The sequence below is a fragment of the Spea bombifrons genome, chromosome 6 (assembly GCF_027358695.1).
Source record: "Spea bombifrons isolate aSpeBom1 chromosome 6, aSpeBom1.2.pri, whole genome shotgun sequence".
NCBI classification, from domain to species: domain Eukaryota; kingdom Metazoa; phylum Chordata; class Amphibia; order Anura; family Pelobatidae; genus Spea; species Spea bombifrons.
In genome coordinates, this window is record NC_071092.1 from 585,441 (window position 1) to 611,233 (window position 25,793).

General features: G+C 40.2%; 1 protein-coding gene across 1 annotated transcript; it reads right to left on the reverse strand.

Annotated features, from left to right (window-relative positions):
- Positions 1 to 1,116: 1,116 nt before the first annotated feature.
- Positions 1,117 to 24,978, reverse strand: SLC6A11 (solute carrier family 6 member 11). The gene is made up of 15 exons (XM_053468606.1): positions 24,893 to 24,978; positions 24,237 to 24,471; positions 20,050 to 20,184; positions 19,308 to 19,448; positions 17,601 to 17,691; positions 12,936 to 13,068; positions 8,634 to 8,768; positions 5,263 to 5,366; positions 4,347 to 4,471; positions 3,303 to 3,415; positions 3,081 to 3,218; positions 2,756 to 2,858; positions 2,333 to 2,433; positions 2,005 to 2,175; positions 1,117 to 1,437 (listed from the first exon to the last, which is right to left on the reverse strand). Exons 2-15 carry the CDS (start codon positions 24,454 to 24,456, stop codon positions 1,291 to 1,293), a joined length of 1,857 nt encoding a protein of 618 aa, XP_053324581.1. The 5' UTR covers positions 24,457 to 24,471; positions 24,893 to 24,978; the 3' UTR covers positions 1,117 to 1,290.
- Between the last annotated feature and the right edge of the window lie 815 nt (positions 24,979 to 25,793).

Below are 25,793 nucleotides of genomic sequence, written 5' to 3' on the forward strand. Positions count from 1 at the left end.
GCACAAAATACACTTCCTGAAGCCTCTCGAACGACTTTTTGTGTTATAATTATTTCCCCGTTCTGCTCAGCTTTCATTTATAGTGTTTATTAGATAGAATCACAGGATTAGTTATCGGATATAATAAGGACGGTTATGCGAGTCGAGCCTTTTAGGCGCCCCAATACATTTCATTATTTCACTAATATTTTTGTGCATTATTATTGTGAGAATGTGTCCACTTAAATCTATTTTATTCTTTTCAGATTAATACAAACCCAAACCACGTATTTGATAGATTTGCATGACCCGTGTGAGTCATGGGTTTAGGGTTTGTTATGTAAGCTTTGGGGTTCTTGGGGCTTGAAACCTGCGTTGTTTTCGTGTCCCAACAGAAGGCAGAAGCGCTTGGTACACATTGTTTACACGGCGTGTTACAATGTTACACAAGTCCATTCATTTAACCTTTCGTAGACACCTCGCCGAATCCGTTATATACTTTTTGTGCTTTAACACCTGATTTAATGTTACAGATTGTGGCGTCCGATGTGAGAGTCACGCCGTAATGGTAGGGAATACCCGGCTCTTTGCTCGGTGTTCCTGCAGGATATTAGTTATTATGATTATATAGCAATGGATTATGTACAAAGAGCCAATGTGGTGCAAGGATCTAAAAGTGGCAATCACCATAGAAACCAATAGAATATTCCTCATTCACTTTTACTACTTTGCCCCGTGATTACTCTTCGTACATAACCCTCTCTGTGAGTGTTTGCTGCAAACATAGATGGCAATCCGTTAAAACATTACTATATATATAGCTGTCCCGGTTAATGTGCAAAGACCCCAGAAAAGATTAGCCCTCCTCTACACAAGAAATAATAATAACAAATTATCACCGATAAATACTTATTAAACCCTTTGAAGCAAGTCGGTAGACAGGCTCTGAGACTCACATTATATGAATGAGTGGACTGGGAGGTGGACAGGGAAGGACAAAAACCTCTAGAAACAACCATGCCGCAAAAATCCAAGTATAAAAATCTGACAACACGCTATACATGTGTCTATAATCTATAAAACAGTGACCAGTATCACAATATTACAAATCGGCACTAAAAAGACAGTACAATACTGTTTTATAATAAGTCATTTATATAACAATTAAAAAACTCACTTTTAACCAATTATACAATGTGCACATTAAAATGAACCTGTTAAAATTTGTGCGAAACAAGCAAACTTCTATAGTTGAATGAAATATTTTTCATTTATACTCTTATTTTACAAAACAGCCAGAAATTCGTCCTTTCAGAAGTGGGTTTCTTTTTCTGTGATGGCAGAGATGTTCCCGTCCTGCTTCGTTTCACACTCGCTGACGGCATTGGTGCATGCGTCGGCCGCCAGTTTCCCCCTCATCTTCAGCTCCGGGCTGGGCTGGATCAAAGTCTTCAACCTCTGTAACAAAGAACGTGGGCTTTGGGGTGAAATTCAGAACGGAAAAATTCTTATTTCTACCAAAGAATTGAGAGGCCGCGCATGATGCGCTTTGGGAATAACTTAACAGTCAAAGATTTGCTTTTATTTGGCTAAAAAGAACGTTTTCTTTGAGAAATCACCATTATAAATATTATTTCTATTTCTGGCACATGGGAATTTGTAAGTTTTAACTGATAATTTATCGTTTCAATGAAAATGCCAATATTTGTCCTTTTAAGTTTCAGGGAAGGAAGCATAAAATATCTTGACAATACGTGATTTTATTTGTTCTCTTATGATGCCCGAATACAAATGTGTAACTTTAAAAATGATTACAATTTAACTGCACCAGCCCCAAAATGTTTAATACTTTTAGTAACTATTAATTCCTCTAATTATCATTCCATAAAATCCTTGTCCAGATAGACTTTTATGAAAAGCTGAGTTAAAACCTCCCTCTCTCTCACGGATTAATGAACGCACAAAATGAAATGTTATTAAAATAAGATAAAATGATGCAGCTGGGAGGAGGAACGGCGTTCTTACCTCTAAAAAAGTCCCTTCCGTCTTCCAGACTTTTATTAAAATCCACAAAGGGATACAGACCATGGAGGAAAGAGCCATCATCCATCCTATGCCATAGCCCCACGGCGGGTACGTGTAAACATTATTATACTTCAGAGGTTTGTACTTAACAAGGAAAAATATGAAGATACTCTGGAAGAAGCAACACAAGACATCTTATTTATTTTCTTATAAACAAGTAACATTTTGGAAAAAACTATAGAAAAAAAATGTAACAATGTTTGGAAAAAAACTATAGAAAAATGTAACAATGTAAAACAGCTAATAAATATAATATTAGTGCACTCACTGCGCAGATTCCAGGGGTAAAGATCATCCAGCACCATTTTATTAATACAAATGGCCGATAACCAATCATATCTTCAATATTATCATAAAATCGATTGCTTCCTAGAAGTCACGAGAAAGGATGTTAATTACTCTTCAAACCGGAAACTAAAATGCTGATTGCAGCGGCTGAGTGGTTTTTTCACACAGGGAATGCGATGCCGCTGAGACGTATTCTATCTCCACTGAACTATTTCTCTTGTTGCTGCGTTCCCTGCCTCCACCGTTACGATATTCTGGGTATAACCCCAGATGTTGGATGTTCTTCTGACGTCTGGGGGTCTGTTTCTTGCGTTTACTCCAAATGCATCTCAGGCTGATGCGATTCCCTTGTAACAAAGTTAAATATGATGAAAGTTGTAACCACGTAATAATCTGCACTTACCATAAACCCAGCCTATGCAGACGCATTCAAACACGGCAACAAAGAGCAGACACATCCCGCTAGCAGCGTACGAGTCAAACAACTGAAACACGTACATTCCGCCCTAAAAGACAGAAAAACGGCTACTTTAATGTCCAGTCTAAAGGGGAACTCCTAATAAACATTTGGAAGAGCAAACAATTGTATTGTATTTTACGGAACTGTAACACTAAACAAACCATACAAAAAAATAATCATTTGGCTTTAAATCAATTTTACATAAATAATCTTTTAGTGACAAAAACAGCGAAAATACACACAAAAATATGACGAATAAAAGTCTTACCTCTGTTAGCATTATGAGCCCAAGAAAGAAGGATACAATGGAGAGGGCTAAAATTAATAACTCTCTGCGGTAGCCTCTCCGGAACACGTTTGGATACATGTCCACGACGGCGGTGACCAGGCTCTCCACGCACACGAACTGAACACATAAAAGTAACATCTCAGTTCCCGCAGGTCTGCGTGTGTTAACGGTATGTTTATTGTACAGCAACTTCTTCCTTACCTGACTATCAAGCCCAAGGAAAATTAACATCATGAAAAACAGGGCAGCCCACAAAGGGGCCAGCGGCATCATGGTGACAGCCTTCGGGTAAGCTATGAACGCCAGACCTGGACCTGAAATATAAAGCCAAACTCGTTGGCGTTAACTTTAAAATGGTCTATGAAGGGCCACAGAATATATATATATATCATACATCAGTGGGTATTCCGACCTGAGCCTAAGGAGGTGGTCAAGCTAAAGATACATTTGTTGGCGTTGTATTTGGTTCGACAAAACATCTAATATTGATACTTTCTCCATTGATGTTTGCTTTTAGAACCCTACGTTTGCTAATCACATAACCAGCCTACTGGCGATTTGCTTAATTCCATGAAATTCTATAATGTTCAGCACCAATTGAAACCCCTTTTCATGGTCGTCTGTGCATTCTGCTCCTCTGGTGGAACAATGACAGCGTGAAATGGGTGCTGGGTGGTCTGCTTGCCATCGGAGCCTGTCTGACAGATGCAAATTAAGAGTTCAAGTGCAGGAAATTCACAAAAGCCAAGAGAGAGACATATAGAAAGTCAATTGAGCAGGAAGATACCCGAAGAGCAGCGCTGGGAATCGCTAGTAACTAAATCAGATTTACAAAGGGGTTCATTTTTTTGATGGAAACTTGAAAGCTAATGTTTTTGTGAAAAGAGTCAATGGAAGTGAATGATACTCCAACAAACACTTATTATTCACCTCCTGTGAAAACAGCCCATAAATCTTATTTTTCCATAACCTTTCATCTTGGTCTGTTTCAGGGAATCACTTTCTGCCAATTAAGGGTTTTCTATAGAGCTGCATTTTTATGTGTCTGGTTCCCAACCTCTCAGGTCAGATTTGAGGATAATTTCTCTCCTGGCAGCAAACAGTTTCAATGCAATCCCAGATACTGGTCTTATTAGCAGTTGCAGGTTGAAGCTTTATTAGAGATTTTACATTGAAGTTTGGCGGTCGCGTCTTTTTATTGATGCTGTGAGACACGTGAGTGTAGGACTCGGCAGATAAACCTACCGGACTCGGCGACCTCGGCAATGGGCACTCCTTGTTCGTACGCCATAAACCCAAGGACTGAAAATATGGCAAAACCAGCCACAAAGCTGGTGCCACTGTTTAAGCAGCAAAGCAGAAGACAGTCTCTGTGGAAGAATACGCAGATAGTAAATTCGCATTTAATGAGAAATTAATGAAAATGACACCCCCCCTTCCTGATCTACCCCCCTCCATCATTGTGTGGTTTTTCAACTAAGGAGAAGCCATAGCCTTCTTCAGAATAATCAGGCAACCTCTTTAAAAACTCAGGACACATGAGGCTCCTTTGGACAAGTGTTGTTCCACCTCAGTGTCCAAGCTGGACAAAGACTGGTGGGAATCGGACATTGTCAGATCTGTTCCTTTCTGTTTTCCCCTTCAGCCATTTTGTCTTTCTCTGTAACATGTTCTCTCTCTACCCCTCCGCCTTAGTGCATACTTATGCCTGTGTTTTATTTCTCCCCTTACGTCTGCCTCTTCCTCGTCTGCCTCTCATTCTAGCCGTTCCCTTGGGCTTGTAGCGTTTGTCAACATGTACACGAGCCGGAGGTTGTTGAGAACAGAGCCCCCACTCTCCTGGATGGCACAATTCTCAATGTGGTTATTATGGAAGCATTTATACAGATGTTGAGTGCATGTCTGGTGCTGGGAGCTTTGTGAGTGGCTGCGAGTGCTGTGAGTTCTGAGTTGTGTGAATGCTGAGGGTCAGACTGAAAAGGTATTTTTCTGAATTTATGTCTCACATAACTACTGTGAATATTATTATTTTATGGAGAACTAAGCGCATTTACAAATGGTGGCCCCTGAATAGGTGTCTGTGGATTCAAGCCGGCTCCCCACCCAGTGAGTTTGACAGTTGTGGTTTAATGGTTAATGTCATCCATCAGAGATCAGATACCTGTAGCAGTTATTATTGTAGTTATTGTAACTTCCCAAGGCAGTCAGACAGCCCAAGCAGATGGCGTACGAGAAGAAGATTTGAGTGCCTGCATCTACCCACACCTGCGGGCACAAAAACACATGCAAGGGGTAAATATTCCTTCTGAACTGACAGAATGAAGTACACGCCGGCCAAACTCATGTGAAGGTCCAAGATTAGTCCGACGTCCGTAACAAAAAGCATAAAATATTAGTCCCGATAAACACTGCCAGCTAATAGAAACATAGAACCTGTCAGCAGATCAGCCCCCGTCGGCCCATCTAGTCGCCCACTTCTGCTGGGAGGCCGTTAATAATGTATATCAGGATAATTTAAGAAATGATCCCATTTAAGTCCATATTACTCCTGATGTATCATAAGGACATCTAGGTTCTGCTGGATCAGTAGTTGGTATCTGGTCCACAAATGGCCAGATTTTTTGGGAAGACAAATTGGAAAGCAATATTTTGTTAAATCACAATAAATGTATATAAATTCAGATTCTGCTGCATCACGCGAAGCACTAAGTAAAAAAAAACAAGATGTTTAGTTCTAACCCAGAAATTGTTTCCATTTTTACGACTACCCAACAAAGGAGCTAAGGAGTTGCCGCTGGCAGGGTGCAAATGGCACTGTGGATTTGGCTTTGTGGAGTTTTGTGAAATGACCCAACTTCCTACATTCTGTTTTGGGTTTTTTATATATGATTTTTATATATGTTAACCCCCTCTGCATTGGCGACGTATTTACGTTATTCCTTTCCAAGCTTATTGTGTTTCTCCCTCCATCTCGCGGGGAGCACCGAGACTGCAGTTGGTTTGCCTGAGTGCGTTAAACGCTTCCTGCGCTGTCATACTGAATAACACACAGCTCGTTACACCCTCAACATTCACCACTTGCTGGAAAAGGCAAAATCTTTTGACGGACATGCTTTTTAATAGAACTGGAAGCCAGCAGAAAATCATAGGTCAACTGAAAAAGTGAGCAAGAGAAAATGGGGAAATTCGATGCGAACCCAAGTTGGGCTAACTTTTAATATCAGTTTTATGTCCACAAGGGGGCGCTTGACATTCTGTAACTTGCCACATTGCCTCTCCACAGGGGCATATGTTTTAAAGGAACGGGTGCCGTCTATGAAATAACACCTGGCTGGGGTTAATTTAATTTTAACACTATTAAACAGTAAAGACGGGCAATGCAACTTTAATGTATAAGGCGTGCCTTTTATGGAGTTTAATATCACATTCAGGAAAGCGTTATGAATGCAAAAGCCACTTTATTGTGTGTTTCCCATTTTATGGAGTCTTTCACTTTCACCATGTTTAATTAAATTGCTTTTCACCGACTCCCTAGAAGAAATAAAACATGAACCACGGATCTTTTCCAACTTCCTACTTTACAGCCGCTAAACCACATAATCAGAATGTCTGGTTAAAACATGAGGGTTTTAACTAAAATTATGTCAGTTCAATGTTTCAAGGCAAAAAAAGCAATAAAAAAATAAAAATCACATAATGTCACAATAGAAATAGATTTCATTCACTAAATATGATACATGTATTTATTATGTTTGGCCAGGGACGGGGGGGGCAGATACTCTGATCTTTGTGTCACAAGTTTCTTCATGCGCCACAAATGCCCCAGCCCTGGAGTCACCCTTGTGTTTAAGTTTGGCCTTTGCCAGCTTCATACATAAATTCCTGATACAGATAACCTTTTATTTCTATGAGCTGAGCCCATTTTGGAAAGAGATGGGAACGTCTCTCCCAAGATCAGGTTCTGGGGTCTGAATAGTTTACAAGCGAATGACTTTTGTATAAATTGATGTGAGGTCAGTAGCTGTATCGTTAATAATTCCGTGTAACGTAGAATTGAGAAAACCAACTCCATATATCTCAATTTAGAGAAATGAAATTGCGAAGAAGATCTGGGGTGATTTATCCCTCGTGTCGAGTCGTAAAAGATGGTGCGAGAATGATGAGGTGAGCGGTTGTGGGCAGCAGAGTGTTATGGATTAGTGTCCTCTGCCCCTAAAATGGTAATAAGGGGCCAACTCTTTATTTGGCACTTTGGTGTGAATCCGGTCTGTTTGACACAAATATTCTGCGGTAAAGCGTTTTGTGGAGTTGTTTTTTCCTGAATCCTGTAACGTTGTAAACGTTTTATGGCATTTTTCCTAATTTACTGAACTTCTGGCGATATTTTCCCCTCTATACAATATTTATATCGAGCCTAAGATCAATCATATCAACGTGCCTCTCGTGACCACCAACGCTTAGAGCAGCTGTTTGGCGGACCCCTCTATTCATTAAATGTATCCAAAGAATGTTGGATTCAACGTATTCCAACCTGCACCAACCTCCCGACCTACGGGTGACGCGTTCCCAGCGCTGGTGTTTTATGAGCTCCTTTAAACACAGTTAATATAAAACATAATATCCATTCTAATGGGAAATGAATCATGTTTGTGTTCGGTGTGGAGCTGCCCCTTTGATTGATGGGTTAGTGTTTGGCGCTGTAAATGTCAGATATTTATTATGCATATGGCAGGTTTCCAAAAGCATGCGCTTCCCAGAATTTACAAAATGGATATTCAGGGCCTCTGAAACGTGACAATTTGTAACCACTTTCTGTAACAATGTCACTTCATTTGTCACAATACATCAGAATCATTATATCGCTATTACATGCATTTAACTGCAGTCTCTGGATAATCGAAAATAATTTGTTTAAAAGATAATGCTAATTCTGTCAAAAACTTTATTTTGCTGCTTAAATTAGTCACCATGTGCCGGTGTTTGTGAATACTTCGACTAACCCTTTTCTTAGTTCAGAAAGGATACAAGAGCAGAATTGACAACCAAGACATTATATAAAGCGTATCCCATAAAACACCACTGAATGGAAAGTGATAAAAAGCCGTGTTTTGATGCTAGTTGCAGTTATTTTTCATGCACTGAGCTGAGAAAATACTCCACTTGGCAGCAAAATGTCCAAAGTGATCTGTGGCAGAAGACTGGAGATTTGTGGCAGCTCAGTATATAACACATGGGTCAGTATATAACACATGGGTCAGTATATAACACATGGGCCAGTATATAACATGTGGGCCAGTATAGAACACATGGTTCAGTATATAACACATGGTTCAGTATATAACACTTGGGTCAGTATAGAACACATGGGTCAGTATATAACACTTGGGTCAGTATAGAACATGTGGGCCAGTTGTAACACGTGGGCCAATATAGAACACATGGAGGCTTGGTATATAAGTGAGCTGAGTTCCTTAGTGATTTGGGGTAACGAAGGACTGTTTTGATAACTTACAATAAAGCTCAGTGTCCTACCTGGGGATCAGACAGTCGAGATAAATCGGGATACAGGTAGAATTTTATTCCTTGACTTGCACCGGGCAAAGTGACCCCACGGATCAGGAGAATAATCAGCATTACATAGGGGAACGTGGCTGTGACATACACCACCTGCAACCGAATAAGAGAACATCAATACACGTGGATAAAACACAACATAGCGAGTCGCCGACTGCACTGTGGCTGCCGGTCTCTGTCATTATCACTTTGTACACAACTAAAGACAACATGGAGAGCCGGACAGCGGATCAGCTCATTCTTTTTACATGAGATAAAAACGACCAAAATATTTCTGAAAGCACTGTGAAAATAACATTGTGTCTGAAATGTACAAAACCCGCGTTAGTTTAATGCAAACAATTTAAAGAAGTTCATGTGAAGATGATGTAATCACAAGGTTTTTATGCTTTTTAATGCTAAAATATAACTCATCTTATGGAACGGACTATAAGTGGGGATGGAGTTGGCGCCAGCACAGAAGATGCTGTTTATTGCTTTTTATAATGAAGTTGTTTACCACGTTCTGGGTTCATTTGCTGCATTTACAGTTGATAGTTAAGGATTTTGGCCAGCGCTGCGGCCAATCCACCCACATAACTCTGTAGCTGCTTCTAGTTCTAATCCTTAACACAGACACTTCTGGCAAATGATCTAAAACACTGAAAAGGCCAATAATAAAAGTGATATAATAATGATAGAATCATGATAATACTGTAATAAAAATGATAAATTACAGTCAGAATGCAGAAAATACTCCCACAGAGGACATCACAGGGGGACTTTTTCAGATTTGGATTGCTTGTCCCCCAAACGGAGGCAATTCTCATCCACCCCCCCAAAAAAAGTCTTAACATGTGGGGCGAGGATTATATCATTCTGTCAATATCTCTGTGAAACGATACAAAGCACAGAGCCGGCTGCAGCGGAGAACCCGCGGAAACGTTTCAGGCAAAGAAACGTCTCATTTAGTTTGATCTGTTGCTGCGACTCCACTTCTTCACCCGGAGGCTCCGCTGAAATAAATCGGCTCATCTTGCTTATTAAACAAATGCATGATGATACGTTATGGTGAAATGTTATTGAACATTCCTCTGCGAAAAATAATCCTAGCATTAACTGAGCATCTAACGAAAGTATCATTCCAAAAATATCCCGAAAAAATATCCTGAGAAAATATCCCGAAAAAATATCCTGAAGAGGCTCTCATGGGAATTGAGCTGCAGTCTGTGGGTGCATAAACTGGACATTTTTCAGGACTCGTAATTAGGAAATGTGTGATTTTTTTTATGGAAGTTGAAGAATTTACACCATGAAGAAACATGTCACGGCAAAACCCGTTCATGTTCTATTCCAGGATCTCGCGCTCTATATAGATTTATCGAGGGCAGACTACAAGACATGAGTCTATGCTGGGAAATGTCGCACCTGCACTTTGCTCTAAAGAGAAGGCAGGTAGTTCAGTTAGCGTTTTATGGGCTGTAGGACTAACATTTGGCAGAATTACCGCAAACCATAAATTCATACGATTAACGCAGCGATCTCATTAACGTATAACCCGTTACAAATGAAACATATAACACGGCACCGAGAATACTCCCCGTTACAGCTCTTCTGGGATCCAACAGGCAGATTTTGCTTTTTTTTGATAAATGTCAGTTTTTTTATTATTGTTTTCAGCAAAACTATATTATAATTTTGTTGAACATCAGCTGAAGAAAATGCTTCTCTTTTTACTTCGTCATCTGCACCATCTGCCACTTACTGCTAGAAATCTGTTTCTCAACTCGATCCTTCGACCGCTGTCTTTCAAAAAGCATACAGTTACTATATAAATCTGTCTGCTTATTTATCTTTCAAGGAAATTATAGTAATTTTTAGTTAAGTTGTATCTAGAACACGATAAAAATAATTGAAATAATAAAAATTAGAAAGCATGGGATTGGATAATTTATTAGTATTGGGTCATTTTAAAGAGTATCTTTTGGCTATTGCACAATATCCGGTGGTGAGCGGAGTGTTTTTGCACGCAGTTGCACGTAACGCAGACACATCTTCCCCCCGGGTGTTCTTTCTGTGCTCCTTCCATTGGCGACTTACACAGTCCCAGCGGATTGACGTTGGAAAGATCTGCTTGGGCTTCTGGGGTCACAATATGTGTCTACGCCAATGAATGAGGGCACCATTTAGCCAGACCCCACACCTTCTAAGCCTGTTATTGATGTGCAAAGCAGTCATTTTCTGTTATCACTACGTAGTAAATGTCAGTAGTAACATTAGGTAAATATATTTTTATTCTTAAATGATGTATTTATTTTTATTTATATTTCCTTTACCATAATTACTGTAGATAGATTTCAGTTGTTGCGTCCAATTTGTCCATCTGCATCGGCTGTCCGTCTTTTTTTTTTTTTTTTTTAGTAAAATACTTAAAATGTTTACATTTAGATTTCAACAGCTAGCAAATAATAAAACCGAGATTGGGTTACATGCACTGCTCTTGCGTAGAGCGTAGTTACATGAAACCTTTTGAAGGGGCGATAATGAGAGCCGATTGCCGGGGGGCCGGGCTCTCGGAGAGCGCGCATGCTGGGCGGGCTGTGGATTGCCGTGTGAAGAGAGGGGATTCTGCATGCACCTCATGTGCCGGTCACACTATTCTGTTGAATACAGAGATCAATCTTCGTTTGACTGCTAAAGCTGTGCCATGGAGCCACCATTATTTGCCGTCACTTCAAGTTGAAACAAAAAGCACTTGAAAAGATATAATAATTACTCCTTGGTTTCCTTTCCTGGCCCCTTACAACTTCTTTATTCTCACATCTTTATATCCTCTCTTCCCAAACCACGTGCTTTCGCCTCATTGAATCCATTAGCTTTGTGAGACTTACTAAAGAAAAATACATTTTAACTAAAAGTCTATAAACACGGCAGACGGTGATATCTGGTTAAACTGGAGTTGTATAAATAGCAGACGATGGTGTATCAGATGTTGATTATAATTATTACGCCGGCTGCTTGTCTACAGTCCGCTATCGTACTTCGGGCAGGTTACATGAAGGGCTCGGTGAGTGTCTTGGTAGAGGCGTTTTGTTTAATTGGAAATATTCTGGGCCATGTTCACCCGACAGGGCTTGTGACTGAACTTCCCAGCAGATTCATAACTTCTGCTTTTACTTGGACAAAACATGAATTTTTCTTTCAACTTTGTTACTCAAATAAACCCCGAATAAATCTGTCACTTTATCCTTTACTCTGGTGGTTTAATAACATAAAAAACACATTTTTACGTGATAAGATAATTATTTCATGGAAGGGTTGGGGCATTCAAAAAAATTATTAATGGAAAAAAAAGTATGAGGACCCAGACCTTATTCCTGCAAAACTTTGCCCTCTTTGGTAAAAAAAAAAGAGCCATCAGCTTTATGGTTTCTCTGGAAAACCAAACACCAAGTTCCTTCTAGACTCAAACGGTTCTCTGGTCTAGAATGGCTTTTCCAGTCGGACGCTATGCGTTTTCTGCTTCTACAGGAGCTGCGAGAAGCCCCGAATGTTAATGAGCATCAGACAGAGTCCATGCCAACCTTGTCTTAATGGCTAGTTTGTCTTTTTTTTAAAAAAAAACCTCTGTGCTTTTTTGGTCACCTCGAATCAAGGTTTCCAACAGAGCCAAATATCTGTTCTTTTCTATTACGCCCCAGAAGGTCCTGCATATGTCGCAGCCCCTGCCCCATCCACTATCTGCCCCACTCCATGTGCACCCAGCAGCACTGCTTACCCTGCTTGTATACATTAACGTTTCTTCTGGGGCATGTAAAGCTTTTCGCCAGTGAAGCCTTCATTAATTCCTCTGCAGGCTGATTGCATTAATATATTATTATGCTAATCAATTCTAATTTAGTCTTTCTAGTGCTGTTTTTAAAACAATTAACTTGTATCTGCATTTCTTTCCAAGATTCAGTCAAAAACAAGAATGATATTTAAAAAAAGTTATGAGCATCAATCATCACGTTGCCCATTTAAAATCAGAACATTCACATCAATTACATTGAGGTTTGAATTGTTTTATATCTTTTGCAATAATACGGTTACCCTTTGGGGTCTCGCAGCCTAAGTTAAAAGTTCCATTTGCGGGAAGCGCTTTTTCTGTCGCATTCTCTGCACGGGAACTGCTCCACGTCTCGGTAAAATACTAAAAATATGGAGACGGAGCGGAAAGATTTCTTCATGTATTTCTGAAGCTAATAGGATGCTATATAACGGCTGAATTTGCAGTCTGACCTTTCCCGTAGACTTTGTCCCTTTCCATATACAGAAATAGCACACCGTCCACGCGGCGAGAAGACACAGCGCCAGTTCCCAGCGGAGTTCCCCAATATGTTCAATCCCGTCGGAGATGGCGAGAACCCTGCGCCTGGAAAACATCCAAATAAAAGTAAATACATGTCAAAGTAACGGCTGCAGCATCAACTTTACCTCGTTCAAAGCATGGACTGGGCTCATTGTAAAGTTTATTCCTTCCCATAAGTAAAATAATGTAAGACCTCCGTCTATTGACTATTGGGAATAGGTTTTGAATACTTTCGGATGTCATTGTCACATTGTGTGCCGTATTCAGATATATCAGACAGCAGCATGCGCATCTCAGCAGAGAGGGAAACTTGATTAAATGTCTTACAACCTGTGTCAAATCGTCTTATTAAACAGGTTCTGCGTATGGAGAGCATGCAGAATTATTATTCATATTTTATGGCTTAATGAAATTCTGAACACTCGGAAGACTCCATAAATATTGTCTCCAAACCAATGAAACACATTTTATCTAAACATAGTTCTAAAATCTTATTTCTTCCCCCAGAAGGTGATTCTGAGTCGAGTATGAAGTGAAAAATGTTATTATATTCATTGGGTCTACATTACGGGTGTATCTGAGAAACACTCATGGAAGGAGTATCTGTAGAACCCCAATGCGGTGATTAAAATCTTTTTTCTAATTGGACATGAACGGAGCACCTGGCTTTTTCTCAGATACTTTGTAAGGTTCTTATTCTCTCTGCGCTTTCGGGTTGTGTGAGGAATTTGTACCGTATTCTAGGCTTTTGGTCCTGAGAGCCTGACACTCCCTATTAAAAAAACAACTTAAAGAGGCAGGCAATCCCTCGGCCACAACATATGGAAGCTCTAGTCGGTTGCCACAAGGCACTTTGACAATCTGGAAACCATTGCTCTATTTGACTGATAGGCATCAGGACGTCGCAGGAGAACATTGGAACATGGAACACAGTTAGACAAGAATTCAGATGTTTCCGGGGCTACTTGGGAATTACACTGAATCGGTAACAGAATACAACATAGGAGAAGCCCCAGATCTGCTACCTGTGACAAAGTAGTTAAGTTACATTTTCTGCACATGAAGCCAGAGGTTGCTGAGCCAGGACCCATCAGCATGTACCACGTGGCATATGAAACCATCACATTAATGCTCACTTATGGAATGGTTTTGGGAATATTAATTGACTGCTCTTTTGCTCGTTACTAATCTCTAACTGCCCTCGGCAAAATCCAGAGCAGGGCACGAGAGGGAGAGAGATCGCTTCAGTAAATGAGGTCCATCATATCCAGATATCTGCCTATGGTGTCTTTTTGACTATCTCTACTTTTTAGTGATGATACTACAAGCATTCAGAGCGAGGAATGTTTTTGTAACGTGGACATCAGTGTTTTTTACAAAATTGACATTAAATATTAGAGAAATAAAATATAAATCGGAAACATAAGAACCTGATGGTAGCTTTTATGCCGCCAGAGGAAAGGGACCTGGAATTTATAATTTTCAGATAACATTGAAAGAAGCCCGACATATAGAGAAATAATGGAGTTTAGGATACATGAGAGACACGTCAGTGTTGGAACAGATTAGGTCATTTCTAAGAGAACACAATATCTGAGCCTTCACGTAGGATGCTTGATGTGGGCTCAATTCCAATTAAGATTAATGAAAAGAGCTAATCAGTGAGACATGAGGATTAAAGAAGACTGGAGAGGTCCTCAGCCAAGGGTCAGATTTTGGGCTTCTTGGCACTTGAACATGAGCTCTCATTACGGTGCCGCAGAACTCCAAGCGCACAGCTCATTGGGACAGAATTACTCTTTAGCAGAGTAAACGTAGTCGATTCTTTGTAGCAACCCTTATTGTTGGTTAAGCAGCCCACAGAACACCTTTTTGCTGAACACTGGAAAGAAATAATCGTGAAAGCTGCGTGTTCTCGTTACTTCGCATTCTGTAAGGGTTGTTTTAGAAATGTCTCTTGTTCCCAGAGGCTTGAAGAGCTTCCATTTCCCTGGGAACAGGCTCCGCTAACCACGTTCTTAATTTGTGGCTTCAAAACTTGTTGAAAACAACATGATTTCAATTCTTCCTACACAAACCACGTCAGCGGAATTGATGCCACATCACTCACCATGGAACCCTCTCTACTTTGTCACAATATAACAGACATGTTTTACATCTAGCGAGGGGTTTAGAAGTTATAATATCATGTGTAGTGGCCTCTCGTGGGTTTTGGGGTACGTGCTGCACACGTATTGAATTAGTAAATTCTAGAAAATTTCAAGGACTCTCGCTTGCTTTGCTCAACATTTCCCTTATCAAGACGGTAATAACGAGACCTTCTGTGCTACGATTCAACAGGAAATCTGGTATAATGTTTTATTTACACAAAAAAAACAAGTCCAAGGCGCGTCCCGGAAAAGGCCAGCCTGGATCCTTGTCTGCGCGGCCCATTGAAATGCAAATCCCCCGCTGCACAAAGATTCAATTAGTTTTCACTATTTAGGATTTAAAAGGCAAAATAAAACAATCTCCTCTTTAAATTCATTTACTGACTGGAAAATCTGACCACGGGGGATGCTTAAAGGGAAGGTGAATATTTAAAGATCTGACCATGAAACGACTTCACGTGAGAGGCGTAGACGTGTTTGGCTTTTTATTGGTAGGAAGCCTTTAAGAACATTAATCAACGGATATAAATACCCAAAAAACAATTAAACTGTGTGTTTAAGTATCCAACAATACTCAACGGTACCGAGCAGTACAAATGCATAAACAAGTGGAACTAATACTTTACTATTAACAGTGCCCCAATAATGGTACATTTAGGAAAATAACTACTATTAATGCCCCAATAATGGTACATTTAGGAAAATAACTACCCATTTATATCTGGTAAAAGGGGCTGCTCTACAATCAAAGAGGCCCTAAACAGAAAGTTTTCTTTAAAATAATCTTTTAATAAAATAATGCGTAAGTCGTGGTCCTTGTTAAATATTTTATTATTATCGTGTAATCACAGATTGGGGAATATCATCTTTAAATGAATACTGGCTCCATGCAAGGAACTACTGCTCCTTCCTTTTTAACAAATGACCAACTTCTACCCCAAATAGCAAGCGAATTTGTTAGTGAACCTGACCCACTTAACTCAGAAGGCAGCCGAACATCGCCCGCCTGCAATATTTATAGCTCACATTAGAATATATGATTTATATCGTGCATCTCAGGGTTATAGCGCTGCTAGGTTTATGGCACAGGATCTTTCAGAACATTTGATGTTTGTTGGAATATGTTAGGATTTCTGCATAGTTGTTGGGACTATAGCAATAGGAGAGTTCTTGATATTTAAAGCCCATTCCTATTGCACAGATATAACTAGATGGGGCAGTTAAGCCTTATAATCCACTGGGCTCCTGCAAGCAAAAACAACATACAAATCCTGTTGGAAATACAGATTTTGACAGATAAGCGTCTATTTGCCTCTGCTGTCTTTCTGGGCTCTATGTTTTTCATTTTAATTTCCTGGTCAGGATTCAGGACATGAACAATTCTGCCCCTGGGGCAACTGACGTCTCCTGCCCTAGGGAATAAACACAGACAGACCTTCCGTATGCGGACTGTAAGGACCTGGCTTTACCCTCTCAGGGAGCTACAAACTTCTAAGGGCCAAACGGAATCATAATTACCCTGTAAGCTTCATCTTCATAATTGATACTTAATTACTGCCAAACCCAGCACTTCCCAAGAGAGAGACAATGGGGCTTGTTGTAAAACAGGATTACATTTCTGTGTCTCGTGGGGCCTGAATATAGATTATTATTTAACTCCTGGCAGGTCTTACACCCGATCCCAGACGGTTCTGATAACCTTAACAGTGTTTAATAAAAACTTTATCTGCAAACGTTCACCAATAAATAAAAACAATCCATAATCAAAGCATCAGAACAAATTATAATTTAAAACACTGAAGCAGGAGATCTAATATTTGCAAAGAATATATCATATTAACGGTTATCCGAGCATTTTGAGGGGTAGAAATCAGGTCCTTCCCAAACCAGAAGTGCTCCATAGAGCCGCATAATTCATTATTTACTGATAAAGCCCTAACGTATCCCGCAATACCTGACCACATGGAGATCGATGCTTTACAGCCAATGTTTACCAGAAGATACAGTCTAAATGCATGAAATCACCTTTATCATCCAAAAATAAAGAGAACTGAAATGGGGATTCAGTCTGGAAGTCAGAGAAGTCAAGGACCTGATGAGTATGGACGAGAAGACAGAGAACCCTCAGCATAGGGCAGCCACGGGGGGGTTTATAAGCACAAAACGTATTTACTGTTTACTCGTCATAGAGGGACCCCAGATACAGAACCCATAAGCTTTGGGTGCCCCTAACAGTGCATACCCCGGCCTCGCTGATGGTGTTTTATTGTGTAGGTCCAGCGCTCTCTGAAATCCCACTCGTTCTGTGTGTCTGACAGATTGGGTTGGACGTCTCCCAATTTACAGCTTCGACTTTACAGATTCACTAACTGATCATTCAAGAAATAATCACTGCTGGCTTTGCACGGACGATATAAATTGTGATATACGTATAAATTTACTCACTCCCAGAATTCCATCACCGGAGAGGTAGCGTTGGCGTAGAAAGCCTGACTTCCGTTGCTCATGTTGAGTTTTTGAAATTCTACGCACTTGTCTGCATGACAGAGAGAATGTATGAAAGGATAAAGGCTTTCCTTTAGGTCGATACAATGCATGAATACATCGAAAAAATATTTTATGTTTACATTTCTTTCTAGCAGTTACATGAAAATCCAAATATTTAGAGTTTGTTTATGTTTTGAAATGTTAGAAATGTGCGTTTCGCATGGAAATGATTGAGATCCTCGCTGTATTTTTTAGCACCTGTCCATAATTGAAAGCATTGACTAAAATGGAAGGAAATTCAATTTTTCTGCATTTCCACATTGAGGTCCCAAAGCATCGATGCTGCACGAAATGAATGATTCTCTGTAGGCATCACATAATACCCTTTACTACGTACAGCTGGAGAAGCGCTCTGGGCGCTGACGCTCATTAAATGTCGTTGGGAGGGTTATTTTGGGATCTTTATAGATATAAATACAGATTTGTGTCGTTTGTTTTAAAATCCACATTTAGCTGACAAAGCCAGATATAAAGGTCACTTGCTCAGCCTTCCTAATGATGATAAATATTATATACAGGCCCTTGCTTTTTATTGGAATGTATATATATATATATATATATATATATATATATACACATTAGTATTGCTTCAGACCTGATGAGGAGAGGATAACTCTCAAAAGCTTGTCATTTTAATATTATGTTAGTCCAATAAAAAAGGTATCACCGCATACTCTGCGATACTATTTTTTTACATTATATATATATATATAATAAGGTGTAAAGTGCTCATCTGCATAAAGCCTCATTGCTATAAATATCCCTGGAGTGAATATGTGATTAGCTAATTACTGCACATTTGCATAAATATTTGTAAGGTTCCCGATGCCCTCGCATGGTTGCTAACCTTTAGTGAAATCACTGGTAGTAAAGCTGGAGATTTAAGACAATTATTTCTGCTGATAACCACACATTACAACCCAAAGCACCCTACCCCTCCCCCGCCACTGTACGACACTCCAGCCCCTCACTGAGTAACCCACCCGCCTTCTACATTGCATCCCCCTAAATTATAATCCATCCCCTGTCACTTAAAATCCATGGGGTTCACTCACAAGATCCTTATTAATTAAAGATTCTCAACTAGATTTCCCCACCAATTGGCCAACTGGTTTCTGACCCCCATGATATCTCCCTCCAACACTCATGCGTGGAAAAGCCAGTGGGGAATCACAGAAAGGATCCAATCAGGTTCTGCTTCCTGCCTAAAAGATGTAATCACAGGTCCCAATTGGAAATCGCAAGAAAAGCAAGTAAACTGGGGAATTCCACAGCTAGAAGAAAAGAGTATTTTTACTGCCTATTTACTGCAGCGTTTATTTGGTGGGGAAATCAGGAAAAGAGAGACAAGGGAAGTTCCTATTAAAAGAAAATGTCTCCATCCGTGACCATTTATTGTTTTATATAGCGCCATCATATTCCGCAGCACTGTACAATGGGTAGACCTCTTAGTATATTTAAAACGTACATTCTTTACCTTTCCCCATTAAGGCTTCTACACCCTAACGACTGAATCTACTCCAACGGCAAAAACAAGATTAATACCCTGTTCATGACATGCAGTGAAGCCCAGAATAATGAATTATTTTTAATGATTTCATATACCTGTATTCCATTTGTGTCCACATGTTGCCCAAGGAAGTTCAGCAGAAAAACAGTTAAATAGATAGAAAATTGCCCATGCTAAAATGATGATGTAATAGACGTTTAAATGTGCCTCGATGACTTGGGTGGCATATCCAATTCCTAAAGGGAAGAATTTGAATGATAAGAGTTAATGAAAGCCATGGTGATGCCGGTATACATTATCAAGCATAGAACCCGCGTGTCCGGGTAATGAGAGCCGGGTTCTGGATCAGCTTGGATTAATGAAAAGTAAAGAGGAACACTAAACATTCATAGAAGACTTTTTATAAACCGTTACTCATTAGACGAAGAAATCTAAACTAATGTCATAAAAACGCGGATGGAGAAGGATTGGAGATAAACATAAAATAACGAGAGGTAAATTTAAAATACCCCAAACAGCTGTAAAAAAAAGCTGATTATTTCAGTGGAACTAATCTCTTTAATCATTTCAGAGGGGCGTTAAATCCTGGATAAACAGTGCTAGTCATTTGGAGAAAAAGATCCCGTCATTAGGCAAAGAGCGCTAAGATTCAGACGCCAAGTGCTAGTCATTAAGCCGACGGTGTTAAACCTTAGCTTATTGTATAGAGAGAGGTGTTAATCCTACAGAGCGCTAGTTACTGGCATTAACCATTCCCTAAAAAGAGTTAAATGCCCTTATTCCACTTCTAGAAGTATAGAAGTTATATTGTTTACAAATTATAAGGAGATACTTTACCTTCAAACAAGGGGCAGACTTTCCTCCAGCAGGTAATGCCGCCCTCGCTAGTAAACTGCCCCAGCGCCGTCTCAAGGAAAAACACTGGTATTCCGCAAAATATGAAGAATACCACGTATGGAATGAGGAAGGCACCTGGAATATATAAGGGTTATCAGACATGCATGCCAAATTATATAAAACACACACGGAATATACATAGGAAGGAGGGCTGTGGATGAGGTTTGTATTAGGATGGGGGGGGTATTGATAGCTGGATCCCTTGCGTCTTTTGGTTCCATAAACTCGCTGGGGCTGATACTTTGGAAGACGTCACTAAAGTGGCCAGAAAATGTGGGTGAAACTGGTTCTTTGAGGATTTGAAGCAGCTTTAATGATGTGGTGTAATCACTCTGGCACATGTATGTCTTCGTGCCGGATACACGGACAAGCAGAACGTCTACACAGGACATGTGGATAGTCATGTCTAGAAATGCGCACAGTTTCATTCTTTGAACCTGGTTGTACACCTAGGGGAACCGAACACCATCCTCCTGACACATCGCATGATTTCTATGACATCGTCAGTGGGAATAGAGAAATCTGTCTCTTCCCCAGACGGTGCGTCCTGAGCTCTGGGGCAAATACCGAGATCTAAAGAGAGGGATTGGGTCTCGTGGAGCTGCACATTGTAGCCCTGTCCTCAAACTGATTTAATACTAGTGATGAGTAAAGCTTATTCCAAATTAGAATATGATGCGTTGAATAAAATTTCATAAATTACAAATTGAAACCATCCCCCATGTCTCAACCATGAAATATCTGCCCTGAAAGCCATCAGGCTTTTGATTGACATGTTCACGCTTCACGGGGGTATGCTTGAAATTGAGTTTATTGACACTTCGGGATAAGCCAATCCAGCCCCGTAGGAATAAACGCGCATATTCTTTATAGTCAGACAATATCAGGACGTGGCTGGGGAGGAAAACCGACAACCAACCGTTTATTGTTATAACAACCCTCCCGATAGATTACTGATCTGGTGTGATAGGAAACCAGGTACCTCAACAGGTGTCCTTCCATTGGCTAAACCTAATCTGACTTTTTTCATGAGGCGGAAACCTGTCTTTTGGTCCATACAATTCACACAATGGCTGAATTCAGTGGACCCCTTACATGCTGGACATCATCAGCCATTTCATATATTTAGGACATGCTGTGGCCCCAGCCAGGGGTGAGTGTATTAAAAACCTTTCATTGAGCTTCGCCTCGAAAGAAACATTATTGGAATTCTCCAGAAATAAAAGAATTGACTGATTTCACAGTAATCTTCACACAAATCCCAGCGGGCTGGAGACCGCTACCTGGGAGATGGTTATCTCCAGATTCCTTTTTCAGATGTTAATTTACAATCTACCCCCGAGCCGTATTGTGAAGGGAATTATACGCCACAAATAACCAGCTAATGGTCATAAATATATCCTTCCCATATTCCCAGTTTTCTGGGCGAATTCTAATAGTGAAAATATTCTTCAAACACAGAACTATTGTAACGAGAGGGCAGAGGGCAATTTTCCAGGGACTGAATGCTAATTCTACGCAGTAATTCCGTGTGACGTTATCTTAATTAAAACATTCCCTGAAACTGTTACTGAATCGTAATGTCCAAAAAATGGTAAACCCCAAACCAGGGCATGCCGTTGTTGATGGGCATTAATGGTACCTTTACTCTAAGACGAACCATTAACGACATGATGTAGAAAGTTAAGCAGGTGTCACATAGTATCACAGTGACATCACTGAGGCTGTTGCCTGGCTATAGGCTAGCATTCCCTGAAATAATACGGACAGGATTACATTTTTACGTGATTAAATGTTTTTGTTCAGGATGTTCACATGCACCAGGGTTGTGTATCTAATGTTATATTTGGTTATAAGGAGATAAAATCAGTGATGGGGCTACAGCTTTGGATCGCAGTGATAGAAGGAGCAGAGCCCCGTGGGAGTCGTATGGGGTTATGTCCAAGAAAATTGCCGTAATGGACAGACTGCGGAAATAATTTTGTTATTTTTGAGAACAGCCCCCTCGTGTCCCTTTAACGCTGTACCTCAGGGCTTCCTTCCAGTCTCTCATTTATTCCTATCCAGTTAAAAGCAGCAGGTTATGATGGAGACTGAGTAGAACCAGAATCCTCCATCTCCCGCAGCTTCTCCCTCGCCGGCCCCTCCTGCCCTCTCTTTTCTTGTATCATGCTAAATCACCATGTTCCGAGCAATAAACCCATCAGCAGCAACTCACACAAACAGCGCTTCTCATACTCACGCTGACAACTTAATTTGTTTTTCTGATATTCATGTTTAAGACAAGATGTAGAGGAACTGCTGCACGGCTATGAGCCAAGCAACGTCCGCATTATCTGTAAGATTAAAGGCAACTCGAATAAACCAAGAAACAACCGAGAAATTTAGTCAGATGAAGGGTTACAAAGATTCCAATCTGGCCCAAGTCTCCAGCAACAAGGGATAAGTTGGTCATTCATGTTGCACAATTAATTAAGCAAAATAAAACTCCCACCGCAATTATCTGCAGCTCGCTGTCCTGTGAATGTGCCCTATAGTTCTTGTGGCTTTAAAACTATCCAGGTTGGGATCAGCGCTAATTGATTAGCGATGTATGAGATTTATCATAGACCCCCCCCCCGCTGTATACAAAAAAACCTAATCCACCTTCCTTTGTTAAAATCCATTACCTGCCATCGTAAGGTAATTTACAGAAACACTCCATGTCAAAAGAGGGCGAATAGCCGACCCTCAAAGTGCCGTCTGAAAACATAAGAGCTGAATCGTGACTAGATTTGTTTTTGTAAAGAACATATTAAAAAGGTTTTTTAGGGGAAATGCGTCATTTCATTACAGAGCCGCTCTCCTCAAAAGTAGACTTTTATTGTTTGGTTGCAGATGAAAGGTCCAAATGTAGCACCTCACAGGACCTCCTATCAGAAAATTCACGTATTTCCTTCAATTAACAGTGAAATATTTAATGTCTTCATTGATAAGACTCAGAAAAACAACCAGAAATGAATAAAATTTTCTTTTTTCAATTTCCATCTTTTTGCTTCGTTGACAGCCATTTTGAATTTGATTTCAAGCACCATCAACTTTATATTTACAAGTAATATTTTCACAGAATAATCCATTGACAGCACAAATAACTGACTGGAAATAACGAGGTTTTCAGACTGGCGGATGATATGGAGTATGGATACAGTCAGCTACAGTCATTTGCCGGTCTACAGGCCTATCGAGAACCAGCTCTTAAAACGCACGATCCAGGAGTCCCACCCCCTGTCACACCCACACGGCCGCCAAGAACTTCTATAGGAGAACAGCTCGCTGCCGGTAACCGCGCCGCACGTGATCTCCTGTCAGCAAAACCATATCTCCAAAATCAACAGAATTCAGAAAGGGTTCATTAAAAAAAAGCTCCGCTAACAGGAATGTTTTCAAGGCAACTTTAAATAATTTATGTCATTTATTTCATATCGTAAGAATTTGGCCACTATGGATATATAAAAGTGAACTACGTTATCATCGCTGTATAAACGGAACCCGCAGAGATCTTACTACAATGATGTCACAGGAAGCAAGTGAAAGAAACAGGAAGTTCCAAGCCCTGGCGGATTGTAAAACACTCTGACATCATGTCTTTATGCTTAATGATTACAATAACAGATACCGCTGCTCGCTTTCCCAAATCTCACTTGTGCTGTTTTTCTGTTAATAAACAGTGGAACTGCACCAAAATCCCAGGGTCCCCTTTACATTTAAAATATGTCAGCCCGCTTAAATATGTAAAAATGCTATAGACTGAATGACTGATTCTATGCGTGGACGTACCGGTGTATAATAACAAATACAAAAATAAAACTATTTTTAATAAAATAGAATTATTTAATGGTAATAAATCATTATTATTTAGTTGTAATAAACACAACATATTTAGGTAATATAACCGTAATCTGTTTAGTGTATTTATTTTATGTAAAGGTGTAAGCCATGTGTACGTCCCTTTAAATAAACGCCCCAATACAGAAGTTCAGGACCCATTAGTGGACAGTCAGGGGCTCGCCCTATGATCTGACTTAGGTTTCAGGTGTCCGTACAGCACTTTTCCCACTCCCAGCATTGCCCTGGCGGGTCCTTCTTACCTCCTCCATTCTTGTAGCAAAGATATGGAAAGCGCCAAACGTTCCCAAGACCGATGATTTCCCCGGCCACCGATAGCACAAATTCCACCTTGTTGTTCCAGTGACCCCTCTCCTTCATCTTCTTGTCATTGGTGTGAACCAGATTGGCGCTGGAAGCCTCGGCATCCAAAGCATCCTCAGGTTTGCCATTAATGACAGGTATCGCCTTCTCGGCTGTCATGATTCTCCTTTCAGCCTGGTGGGGACAGAACAGGTTTATAATATGTTTCTTAGCATTATTATATTGTTATTGTAAGACATTCCCGCACACCTCCCCACGTTCACTCTCCCCAGTGGAGACCTATAATCCCACCACCGATAGTGACAAGTGGTCATTTTCACACATTGTTTTTCCACAAAAGGCATACTCAGCAAATTAAAATGAGTGTTTCTTTTCAGGTTATCGTAAGAATTGACACATTCCTAAGTTTCTATAAGGAAATCTGCATGCTGTTTGGGGGGGGCATCCATAAAGGGTACCAGGTGGGGTGAGATACGGGAGACGATAGAGATCTGGCTTTTCCATAATATCTGCCTTTACAGTCGGAGGTTTTATAAGCTGGGATTGTGATTCCACGCAGTGGAAAAGCTACAACGACAGAATGCCCAGCGCTTACCTTGGCTTAGTTGGCTGTGAAGCTATCGGTCCTCGTTGGTAATTACGTCTCTATCCCCGTTACACCAGAAATGGATAATTTGCAAATGTTCTGTTTTTGCTGGAGTGATCTGCCTCCTCCTCCCGACTCCCCCTCTGCTCCCTCCCCCCTCCCCACTATCCACCTCTCTCGCTGGTTTCCTTATCTCAGGATTCAATCTAAGGGGGTCACGGCTTAACCCGCTCACAGAACCCTATTACTTGTATGTCCGCTTCATCAGATGCTCCTTTCAGTAACAAAAAAATAAAAACACTTTCTATTAAAACTGTTTTCTAATATTCCAGGCAGAAGGATTGCCCTAGTGTGCGCATGCAGAGAGCTGATATGTTATCTCATATTAACACATTATTCTGCAAATATTTATTGCACCTCAATCAGTTATACAGCTGCCTGACATTAAAGATCTCCCCAGAGGCTGCGAGACACATTTATACCAGGTCTGATATAACAGCAATCCATAATATCGCCTTAGTATCAAGAAACAAAAGCTATATACAGACTTTTATTATTATTAGTATTATTATTAATAATCATAATATTATTAATATCATTATTATTATTTTATTTATATAGCGCCAACAATTTACGCAGCGCTTAATACAATACATATATTCAAGCGGTGCGACAAAACTAGGATTGTCAGACTAGGACAAACTGATACATTAGGTGGAGGTTATTATATACAATGGATCGGGTTATCTTGGTTAATATTTAATAAAATCTGCTCAGTACCCAAGAGTTACTGGACCCATTCATATGCATCTGTTAAATGTGTACCTAAAGCTGCTGTTAGCGCTATGTACACCCTGCTTAATATAATACCCGCCAGAATAATTGGATTAAACACATTCAATCTGGTTAA